This window comes from Melopsittacus undulatus, chromosome 2 (genome assembly GCF_012275295.1).
Source record: "Melopsittacus undulatus isolate bMelUnd1 chromosome 2, bMelUnd1.mat.Z, whole genome shotgun sequence".
NCBI lineage: Eukaryota > Metazoa > Chordata > Aves > Psittaciformes > Psittaculidae > Melopsittacus > Melopsittacus undulatus.
The window spans coordinates 13,364,125-13,376,160 of NC_047528.1; the positions used below are offsets into that span (position 1 = coordinate 13,364,125).

At 37.3% G+C, this 12,036-nt stretch overlaps 1 protein-coding gene across 8 annotated transcripts in view; it reads left to right on the plus strand.

The window, feature by feature from the left end:
* Nucleotides 1–12,036, plus strand: part of YAP1 (Yes1 associated transcriptional regulator) — an 86,633-nt gene that overhangs the window by 36,484 nt on the left and 38,113 nt on the right. For all 8 annotated transcript variants that reach the window (XM_034072671.1, XM_034072658.1, XM_034072663.1 and 5 more), the window contains exon 3: nucleotides 11,127–11,242. In XM_034072671.1, coding sequence (XP_033928562.1) covers nucleotides 11,127–11,242 — 116 coding nt within the window. The remainder of the gene's footprint in view (nucleotides 1–11,126; nucleotides 11,243–12,036) is intronic.

The following is a 12,036-nucleotide window of genomic DNA, read 5'->3' on the forward strand; positions in this document are numbered from 1 at the left end:
AAATACATAAAAGCTGAGGTATTGGTATTTATTATGTTGAATTCATGGAATAAATTAAAATGTAAGACCTCTTTTAATGAATACATGGGTCTTCGTTTCTAGAAAAAAGGTATTTTGTTTTGCTGATGATTATTTCAAACTTCTTCTCTGTTATTTCCCAAATACTTAATAATAAAACAGAATTGAAGATTCCCACTTGATAACTTTAGAACCATGCAATGAAATTTGAGTTAATATTAGTTTTACTTTGCATTACTTATTAAAAGATGGACTTCAGAAATACTTTTTAAACTGATGCTCTTTAAACTCTTTCGTATCTGATGGAAGAAAACATAGAACCTGGAACTAAAAATCCTCAGGTTGCGAACATTTTTAGGTCACTTTTAAAAATAAATATAGTTTCTATTATATTTAATTATACAATACCTATTATTATGGCTATAATTTTAAATGATAAAATCTAAATAGCTTAATTTCTTCTTATGCTTTTGCTCTGTATTGTCTTCGCTGCTTTAGGTTAAATAGGTAAATAGAAATAATTTTGAAAAGCATAGCCTTTAGACAGTGTGTGGTATCCGGGTTCTCAGAAATCTGTTGCTTCTGGAGCACTGCAGCTTGGGAAATCTGTCTCCAGGGGTTGAAGTGTGGGGGATGAAAAAAGGATAATTTGCTGGCAAAAAATAGAGTATGTAAGGTTTCCTAGAGTTGGCTGAGCAGGTATCTCACCAGTCATGATTCAGGCAGCAACTTGCTTTTGGAAGGTTTTCTTCTTTGTTTTACATGACAATCCACAAAGGTTTCAGCGGCAAGAATAATTACCCCCCAGCCTCAGCAGCAGGGTAGTGTTTGTCTGAAGTGAAAAAATAAGCTCTCCCTGAGACATGAAATAAATCCCCGGAAACACTTCTAAGGAAGTGGAAGTGAAAAAAAATAAAGAAAAAACCCAAACAAAAATAAAAACCAACAAACATAAAACCTGTGTAAGTATAGAGAAAGAAAATGGGAGAGGTGTTGTTTTTGCTAAACTGTAGTCTCAAATGGGGGGAAAAATAGTCCATGAGGCTATGTATATGACTGAAACTGAGAACATCTAAACAGCTGATCAATTTAAGGTGTGAAGTGTCAGTTCTGAAACATACATTAAAAATAGTTGTCAATATTAATTATTTTAATGTTAAGAAAGCCAGATTCTCTTATTCATTGTAGCAGGATGCTATGCAGTCATTTCTAGTAGGTCCTAACCAATGATTTCTTAGAGTCAGCTCATCCTATCAAGGCCATCTAGGGAGGGATCATTGTCTGAGCACTCAAGCATCCAGTTTGAACTGCCCTCTGGGACTTCCTACTTAGAGCAATAAGGAAACAACCTAAAGAATCTTTTTATCTTAATATTTTGTTTTCCTCGGTGGTGAGTAGCCTCAGGGTTATTCAACAGGATTGCTAGGAACCCCCTTTAGATACTAAGGCAGCTGGCTATAGCAGCTTTTATTACAGCATGCTTAGGCAAGTCTCTCTGACTTGAAAACCTTCAGGCAACAGAAAAAAGGTATATAGAAAGGGGCGTAAAATTGCCTGGCTCCTGTTCATTCAAAGAGGCATTTGATTTCCCTCTTGCTTGCTTTGTTTCCTTTTAAGAGCTAACTGGGGAGAGAGAAATGAGATAGAATCTTAGAGATAAAAGGACAAGAAAGTGATAAAGGATTCTATGGCCCATCACTACTGAAAATCATGTGCCCTTCCCTTAATAATGTGAAAGTCAGCATTTGTTTAATCTTGTCTTAGTGTAAGAGAAGACAAAGTTGTTGTATCCTGAGGTCTCGATGCTTGCTAAGCAGAGCTGTAGGAGGGTATCTATGAAGTTAAACAAATCCAGTCATTTCACTTGAAATTGCAGCAAAGACAGTTCTTCTTTCAGATTTGCCCTCCTTGGTGATATGACTTTATCTCTTTTGTTTAAAATTAAGGAGAGAGAGATGAATTCTTAGTACGCTGAGTGACTTGGCCACAGGAAAAAAACTTCTTAACTTTGGGGGCAGGCTGAAGAGAAGGAGAGGTTTTCTTTAAAAGCAGCCTATTTTTGTACTGTGGAAATGAGATGGCAACTTTAAAATTAAATAAATCTGGTGATGCAGAATTTGATCACAGCATTTAATCCCTTGCGGAGTCTGGGAAAGGATTTGAATGATATAAAGACTGTAATAAGGACTGTAAGAGCAAGGACTTTTCTTCTTAGCCTGTGTAATACTGCTGCTTCTTACAGTTTTCAAAGTAATGGGAAAAGCCCTGCAAACAAACATGCTCTGACACACCTGTATTTTTGAGAATCAGTTTAAAATATGCCTCAGCATTGTGATACTATCCCTGTTTTTATAGATATAGATTATCGAAAGCTTAGTATTAAGTAGTTGGTGTGTGTATTGTGCATTAATGAAGACAGCATTCGAATACCTTAATGTTAGCTATTGTATTTTGTGTATCTCTAAAAACTCTCTATTTTGTGTATCAGTATCCATGAATTTATGGGCCATGCTTTTGGGAATTTCTGGTAGTTTTTAGCATCTTGCAAGCAGCAACCACTTTAGGAATAAATTCCAGAGGGATTTGTAGCAAAACTTGCCTAACTCTTAGTGACTGTGTGAAGAATCTGTTTCTGCACCAATTAGACTTTGACAGAGACTTTTAAGGCATATAAGTTACCCTTACTACTTTGTTCTAGTTCAAATTCAAGCCATTAATTTGTTGAATTAATTTCTGCTGCCTGAGACTGCAGTTATATAGGGTAGTATATATATGGTTCTGTTTCAAACTTTGAATAAGGGGCTGGAGCTCTGACAGGCTCTCTTCCCACCTGGTCAACAGGATGTTCATATGTTTTGGTTCTCAGTCAATGGAATCACAGGTATGGCACAGTACATGATTGCACACTGAACAATTGTATGTTGATTTTAAGGTATGCTTTTGCAACCTGGTAGTAGGATAGAGCTATCTATCATATCATCAGTATTCTCTCTGTCATGATAAGCCTGTTGGTATGGTTTGATGAGGGCATAATTGGTTGTCTTGGGTTCAGTAGTAGCATTCATTTTTTCTCCTTAGTAGCTAGTGCAGTGCTAAGTTTTTGACTTTTGGCCTGGGAACAGCGCTGATAACACTGATGTTTTTAGTTACTGTTCAGTAATATTTAGTCTGACCAAGGACTTCTGAGCCTTGTGCTCTGCCAGGGAGGAGGGGAAGCCTGGAGGAAGCAGAGACAGGACACCTGACCCAAACTAACCAAAGAAGTATTCCATACCACAGCATGTCTTGCCCAGGATGTAACTGAGAGTTACCCGGAAGGGCTAGTTGACTGCAGGGTGGGACTAGGTATCAGTTGATGCTCAGTTGGGCTGGATATTATCAGTCGGCGGGTGGTATTGTATTCTCTTCCCTTGTTATTTCCTTTATCGTTATTATTATTGGTGGTAGCAGTAGTGATTTGTGCTATATCTTAGTTACTAAACTGTTCTTATCTCAACCTGTGGGAGTTACATTCTTTCAATTCTCCTTCCCATCCCTTCGGGAGCAGGGATAAAAAAGGGGGAGAGTGAGAGAGAGACTGCGTGGCTGACTTGCCAACAGGGTTTAAACCATGACATTGGTTGCATAGGTGGAGTAGTCCAACACCAGCTTTGTTTAGTTAACACACAAAAACCTGTCAAGCAGAAGAAATTCTATGGAAAATTCAAAACTACAGCCATATGATGTATTGCAGCAATACTTTTATCTGTTTCTATTTCTTTCAGGCAGTTAAGCCATGCCTGGAGACATTCCTGTCATCAAGAGACAAACCATGTTAGAAATTTCATGGTTTGTTTGGGCACAGATTAAGAAATTACGAATTTTACTGCTGTGTGCTTTTATGTGTATCTTAGGTGGTGATCATCCTGAAACATAAGGAAATATTGCAAGTTAATATGGAGAGGACAAGTGGAAATACAGTGCTTTCCCAAGCAGTGGGTGAAATATCTTTTGGCACGTGAGGTTTCCATTGCTGTGTGACCAATAGCTTTTGCATTTGTTGGATGTTATTTACAAAGACAGCTGGAAAGTCCTTAAAGGCTCTTCAGCCACTTCAAGAGTTTGTCCTTGTGTAGTGCTGCTGGTGCAGATTTAGGGGAGTGTTTATGGAGGACTGAATTGGGGTAGAGATAATAGCTAACAGAGCTATCTCCTTTCCCCTTCAGGATTTTTACTTTACTGTTGCTGCTTGCAATTGAAATTTGTGTCATCTCATACAATCTATTAATGCTACTAGATTTGTTACACCATTTGTAAAGAAATGTACTTCATTCTTACATTAGCAATGCCTAATTAAAAACTACTCATATAGGTGAAGACTTAATTTCATGTTTTAATCTTTCCTAATTCTTGAAATTCCCTAGAGTAGAAAAAAGGGTGCACAATGTCATGGCTGTGACCCTTAGGCAAAGCTGAATCCATGCCATTGTGTGTAACATTCTAACATAACCCAGTAATCTCTGCATGCTACACTTTTTTGAGAGTGATAATCGGAGCAGTTCATGCTGAGGCCTCTGCAGAAGTAGATATTCTGGTTGTTTTCTCTGCCTTTTATAGTAGATATCTTGCAAGTAACCTACACTGGCTATGCACAGGACAAATTTGTATACAATTTGACAAAGGGGTTAGAAGTAACTTTCATCTATACATGAAATCCCAATGTACTGGTTGTAGCTTCAAAAGAATTCCTTAATGGAATAATACCTTAATCTGGTCATGATTCATCTAATCTTTAAAGTTCTTAGATGGAAAGAAGTAAAAAGGTAGAACCTGTCAGAAAGTCATGCATTGTATGAATTGAGGAAACCAGCTGGTTAGGAATACAGAGGAAAAAATACGAAATAATAGGATCTTTTAACTGGTCATTTAAGGTAAAACAGAATCATAGGTGACATGCTTGTCAATGGAACAGTTCATGTTTGGGATATAATGAAAAGTTGAAATTTCACACCAAGTTTGGAAAATAATTAGGTTTAGCTTAATTTGTGTACTTGCTTGTGTTACACAGAGGCTTTTCTATACATTCCCAACATAAGAAGTACACAATGCCAAGTCAACAGTTTTGGTAGGTCTGTCATGATGTGGTCAGTGGTGAGTGTTTGTGTTTTACTTTTAATAAAACAGGATTTTCCGGTGAATTCCTAAACCAGTCCCAAAAGTCGGAAAACCAAAATCCAAGTTAGTCATCTCGGCTTCACTGGAGCCTGGAAATCATTTTCTCACAAGCATAAAATAAGACTTGTCTACTTTATAAAACACAAGGATTACTTTACTGAGAGATGCTTTTTTATTGTGATGCTTTTATACTGAAGGCAGCTTGTCTTTCTGAATGTTTGTGGCTATTTTGTTTGGAATGTCCTTTTATCAAGAATCAGGTACTAATGCAAAAAGAAGCGATGGGTGATATATTCTGCCTTGTTTCTATTCTTCTATCAAATGTTTTTTGATGTTGCAGAAATTTCATCTAGGATGTTAATTTGGTACCTAACATTAAAATACCTGTTGGTTGTATTTTGCTTTTCTTCCTAATGGCACAATTCAGTAAAATAATCTGGCAATTTCTGACCAGCTTATGTTAATAATCTTTCCTGAGAAGATTCTAAGTTCTCACTAAAAATAGCATAGCAGACGTGCACCATATGTAAGGTGACTTTATGCTAATAAATGGAAAAAAGGGAGGGGAGGAAGGAAAGTTCTTGTGATGACTGAGAATTCTGTTACAAATTAAATCCTCAACATAACCTTGGAAAGTGTGCCTACCAAGAGGGGCCCTGTAGAAGGAATAAATTGTATGGAATATCAAAACTGAAGGGCTTTTAGTCCTCGAGTCTTTCTTGAGGGATTTGAGTAATTTTTTGAGTGTCCTTTGTGTGTTAGTTCATTTGTGACATGACTTAACCTCCAAAACCAACCAGCCAGACCACCCACCACCCTCCTGAAACACACACACATAAAATGAACATCCCTTCCCCCCAACAAACCAAACAACCCAACTCTCTCCTCAAGAAAACCTAAAACAAACAAGCAAACAAAACAAACAAAAAAAACCCTTCACAAAAAAAAGCACCAGAAGAACTCTTTAAAATTAGGTTAGAAATAATGTGGCAAACTTTCAGGCATGTGATAGTGTTTAATGCCAATAAAGATTTCTCTCAATTAGGAATTCTAATTCTTAGTAACTGCAGAAATCCTCCTTGTGTGCATAAAATGAGAACATTTTTCTTTAAAGTTGTTTTTATTGATGTGTAAATACTTCATATAGGACTGTAAAACTTGGGGGTGGGTGGGGAGAGGCCACTTGTTTCTCTTCATAACGCAAACCACTTCTGAAAATGCTTTTTGGTGTGTGGGGGGGATGGTGTGTTGCGGGGCAGTACTCTTGATACCAGAATTGACGTGATTTTGGTGACAAATGTTTAGCATATTGGGTGTTTTCACTTTGTTTTTCTAAGGCCTGTTGCCCTAGATCTATGTTTATGGTACATTCTAAGTTGATTTCCTTAGTTTATTGAATATTTGTCTCATTTAACAAGGTTTTGCTTCACCTAAACATAAATGAGCGATAATACAGTGTCAGATATTGGATTTGTGCATTTGTTTTATGAAGTAACATGTCTTACATCCCTTGGTTGCCCCAGAAATGTTGATTTTAATTCTGAGAATATTTACCCATTTTTGTTCTATGCACACAGTACAGAGCTGTGACTCTAGTTCATGAGTAGGTAGCATTTAATTTGATAATGCAGTATGAAGTGTAATGGCTGATTGATAGGTTTCATTGATTTGATATAATTTGCTTGCTCACCTTCCCCACCGGGATTCAGAGAAGAACTGGAAAAAGGTAAAAGCCATGGGTTGAGATAAAAAACAGTAGAGTAATTGAAAACTGGTTGGTAATTAAGGAAACACTTTAATAATTAAAAAGTAAAATATAATATTGTTAACAAAACAGGTAAATAAAAAGAGAGGGAGAAATAAAATCTAGTAACCACAAGTGACGCACAATGCAATTGCTTACGACCGGCTGACTGGTCATCCAGCCTGACCCAAAGAGCAATCACGCCCTTCTGGGTAACTCTCCCCAGTTTATATACTGGGCATGATGTGTGCATGGCTAGTTTGGGTCAGGTGTCCTGTCTCTGCTTCCTCCTGGCTTTTTGTGCTGCTTCTCACTGGCAGAGCATGAGAAATTGGAAAGTCCTTGATCAGGGTAAGCGCTACTTAGCAACAACTAAAACATAAGTGTGTTATCAGCATTGTTCTCAGGCTAAATCCAAAAACACAGCACTGTTCCAGCTACAGGGAAGAAAATTAACTCTATCCCAGCTGAAACAGGACGTTAATGTAGGGAAAGATATGTTTGTGTGTGTTCTTGTTGTGTCTGTTTAGACTTTTTCTGCACTGCTACTCAAAACAGAGGGAAAGATCTTTCCTGTAGAGATTGTCCTGTTCCCATACTTAATGTAACTTTGAGAAATACACAGTGCTCATAGTAACTTGCCGGGCTGCACATGCTGCAGATATGAACAAAATGAAGACTTAATTTCCTTCCTGTAGTACTAGGATTTATTTGAACATTTCATCCATGTAAGTGGAGGTTTGCCTGCTTTGTATCCCATAATTTGATGAGTGTGACTTGGAAGTTGTGGAAAAGGACTCATCTGTTGCAATGTATTTTATGTGGTTTCTTAGTATATAGCATTAAAAACTCAGGGTATGGAGATAAGATACGTGTAAGGACTGTGGTTAGGTGGAGGTTGAAGAGAAAGGTTTTGAGGGAAGGTGGTGGGGGAAATAGGTGTGCAGTCAGGGTGCAGAGCTGAATGGGAGAGAACAAAGAGTTTGCCTTATTGAACAATCATTAGTATCATTTTAGTGTAATCAATTCAATTGCTTTGAGACTTTCAATCTTCCTCTCTTTGCTCTAAGACTACTGGTTGAAGTTCAGTTGGTCAAGTAAGGACTTTCCAACTTTTCCCAAGAGATACTCAGCTATGGAAAAGTTGGAAGGTGCTGCTGCCTAAAATGGCTCTCCAGCTCTATAGGAACATGAAATGTACTTTGTGTGGTATGCTTAAAGTCTTGAGGAATCATTAATACTGTCCTTGCTCTCAAAATTGCTTCTTCCGCAGTCCCTCTATCCCATATCCAGCTATGTTTGGAAAAACTGGTGAATATTGTTTCAGTGTGTTCCTACAGTTAGCTGCAAAAATGGTTCTGTAATGCAGTGAGACAACTTTTTCCTTTTGTTTCTTACTCTGCACTCAAGTAGCATATAAAAACAAAGGCTATAAAATGGGCACCTTAGACATTTTATAAGCTCATAGCATTATGTGGATTTTTGTTGGATTTAAATGGAAATAAATGAATGTGTTATCATGGGTGCAGTGGTGTTTTCCCATTTTCCACTGTTCCCAGAACTGAGTTGCATAACATAAATAGAGGGGAGGAGTAGCACATGCTGGTACTGTAATTTAAACAGAGTCTGTGAAGCATTACTGGGCAGTGTTTTTACATCTGTATTATCTTTACCAGCTTTCATTGCTTTGTAAAATTAACTTGCAGAAAAGTGAAAAAAATATTCTCCAGTATGAAGGTTTATGTGTAGTACAGTCCAATATAATAAATAAATGCAAATTTATAAATAAATAGGGTTTTTTTATAAATAACTAGGCTAAAAAAAATAATTACTGCATGTGGCATGTTTCTTAGTAGAGCTGAATGTTGGAAAACCTATGCCACCAAAGATGCAGTTTGCTTAATAGTACCTGTAGTAAATGAGCTGTATTGTGGAAACCAGCATGGCAGTGACACCATTTTAATTAACACTTTAGTAATGGGGGGGTTTCAGTATGCAAGGCAAAACTGTCAGTAATTGCCAGATGCAGACAAATTAGAACTTTGTTTGCTATTATATTTTTGTACAAGCATCATTTCTGCTTGTTTTGTGACCCTGCCTACAGTGTGTCTGTAACATTCTGACCTGGAATTGTTTGTGTGCATGTTTAGGAAGGGTAAAATACGCATATCTTTAAAACTTTTTTAAAAGCCACTTTGTGATACCTTCTACCGTATAACAGTCCCTTCAATGATTAGAATGTGATAGATAATTCTACATAGGTAGTTATTTTGGTGACAACTGCTCCATTTTATTATCTTCTGATCTTGGGTCTTTTAGTTTTCACTTGCTTGGAATGATGAATTAATTGCAAAATTTAGTATTTTGGTGGAAAGTACCAACTTTTAGAATATCAAAGATCATGTTAAAACATGTAATAATTCAGTGGAGTGCTTTTATTAATTGGAGTCAAGTTTTTTGTTAGCAAGTTTCTAGGCATAGCAATTAGTTGCTTAGGGCAGGAAGAAAATAATATGGTTTTGTTCGTCCAGATGTGATGAGGTCTTAATTTATGACCGCAGCTTTTGGATACTGTGGTCATGCAAATACATAAACAAAGCTTGAGATTCATCTTGTCTAATGTTGCTGTATTTGACCTAGTTAATTTAGGCTCCCTCCTTGAAGGAGGAAACAAGCCGGATTCACCTTCAGTATATTCACCTTGTGTAGGTTCCTTTCTCTTTGGTGGAAAGCAAAGTGACAAGGTCAGATGTCATGTCCACATAGATGCTAGTGGTGAGGTGACAAATCTGAGTTATTTATGCCTTTAGAATGTCTAAAATAATACAATAGCAGCTCCTAAACTTGAATATGCTTTAAAATACGAGAAACTGTGAATTGGGAACAGTTGCTACACGATTATTATTTAAACCAAACAAAATGATGGAAAACTTACAGCCTGATGGATAGTTCAGTACAAATACATGTTGATCCACCAAGATACATACAAATCACAGCACAAGACATGGGTACAAAGCAGAGATAAGAGTTGGAGTACCTAGTTTTGAACTCAGATCACCAATCAAATTTATTTCAGATTTAAATCTTGTGTTTTTGCTGAAGTGAATGAAAATGGGCATTCCATGTAATCCAGAAAAAAAAAAAGGAACTGTAAGGGTTATTAATATAAAGAAAGAATGGTACCAAGTTAATGAGGTGTTGGATTCTGATTGAGAACAGTACTATTAGAATAGTTTTAATTGATACCAGTTCTAAATGAATCAATAACAAACTTTTTAAAAATTTTTGTTCCAGTATACTTCTGGGAGCAGTGTTGGTTAATGGCATCAAGATAGTGTTGATGCTTGTTCTGAATAGGCTGCATTACGTATTCATTAGAAAAACATACTAATCACACACTCAAAATGTGACAGTCACTACACTTCTGTATTTTCATTGTATTGAATACTTCTGTGAATGACAGTGCTGAATGTGGTTTCCAGTTTTCTCAAAACATGTAAATCTTAGCTCTGAAAGTTGTGTGATTTGGTTGTGCAGAGGGCTCACTGTGTTACTTGGCAGTCCAGCTGTCCTCATCTTTTCACATGCGGTTGAGAGGCAGATGTGCATCACTTTCATATTACTGCTGTAGTGTGACTGGTTACTTAAATTACTGCAGAGATTGTTCAGTTGAGGGGAGTAGTCCAGCAAATAATCTGAGGATGTGGTCTATGCACAGAAAGTCTGGGGAGGGTAATGATTACTCCCTAGCCAGTTCATTACAACTCCCTGGACACTTGAATATGAACTCATCATGCCAAGTTACTGGACTGTGCTTGAGATGCCAGATGTGATTTGCTTGGTTTGAAAGACTACTCAGAGTTAGGAGTGACAAGTACCTAATCAATGAAAAAAGGAAAAGAATGGTTGGTTCAAGGTTAAAACAGCTAGTTATGGTACAACAATCTAAACTATGATATTCGTGTTGAGCCTTATCTCACCATCACTCTAGCTCTGATTGCTATACCTGTTTATTGGGGAAGTGGTAGTGGCCAGAGTAAGGGATTGAGGAATCTGATACAGGGTGATGCTTGGAAAGAATCCAAACAGTTCTTGGTTTTGAACGTGACTGTTGTTGGCATGCTTAACCTTTTGTTCTTAAACTTTCTGTGCTAGCAGGACATTGCTGTGAGTGCATGACTGGCCTAACTCTAGCTTTGTTTTGTCGTAGTCACATTGATCAAACAACAACATGGCAAGATCCTAGGAAGGCCATGCTTTCCCAGATGAATGTTACAGCTCCCACCAGTCCTTCTGTGCAGCAGAACATCATGAACTCAGCATCAGGTAAGCCAGATTTGTGTTTATAAAAAGATATATAAATGAAAATACTGCTAGCTGTTTTAATTGAGGGGGAGTCCAGATCTCTCAACTGTCCTAATTATCCTGGTTTAAAACTTTATTAATGCCTGATGCATCAAGCAAGAGGCTGATACTTGAGGTAAGAGAATTTTATATATTATGTATCATGTCAGTAGAAAGAATCCTGTAGTTCTTTGGTTTGTGTTACTATTTTTTTCAAATGGGTAATTCAGGTATTTTAAAGCAGCAGAATTCCTGTCTACTTGCTTCTGACTGGAAACGCTGTTAAATTGGTGAAGTCCAGAATTTTCATTAAATTGGTGCCAAGTTATATTAAAGCTACTGTGCTTCTGCAAGTGTCTTCTGCCTCCCTTTGCTCACTTACAAGACTTGGTATACTCCCATTCATGTACATTTCCTACATTTGTTAGGCAATTCCTTCCCTCCACCCCCTATCTTCCGTAAATGAATAAAGCAAACACCTGGAAAATCTTGATTTTTTTTTTTGTTTTCCTCTTGTTTTCCTAGAATATCCAAAATCCTGTAACTTGAGGAAGCCTAATATCTTTTCCTGGAATATAGAATTGGTTGTTCAGGTAGTTGGGACAGGCCATCACTAGACAGCAGTAAAGAAGTGTGCTTGTTCTTGCTACAGAATCTGCTGTATGTTTTCAGAGCTCTCTTGTCCTGAGCAAGCAGATAAACTTCATGCTGTGCTAGTTTGGCTGCTTCAGTCTTCCCTATGCTTTGTCACCTTTTGTCTGTTGCTGAGGTTCGTG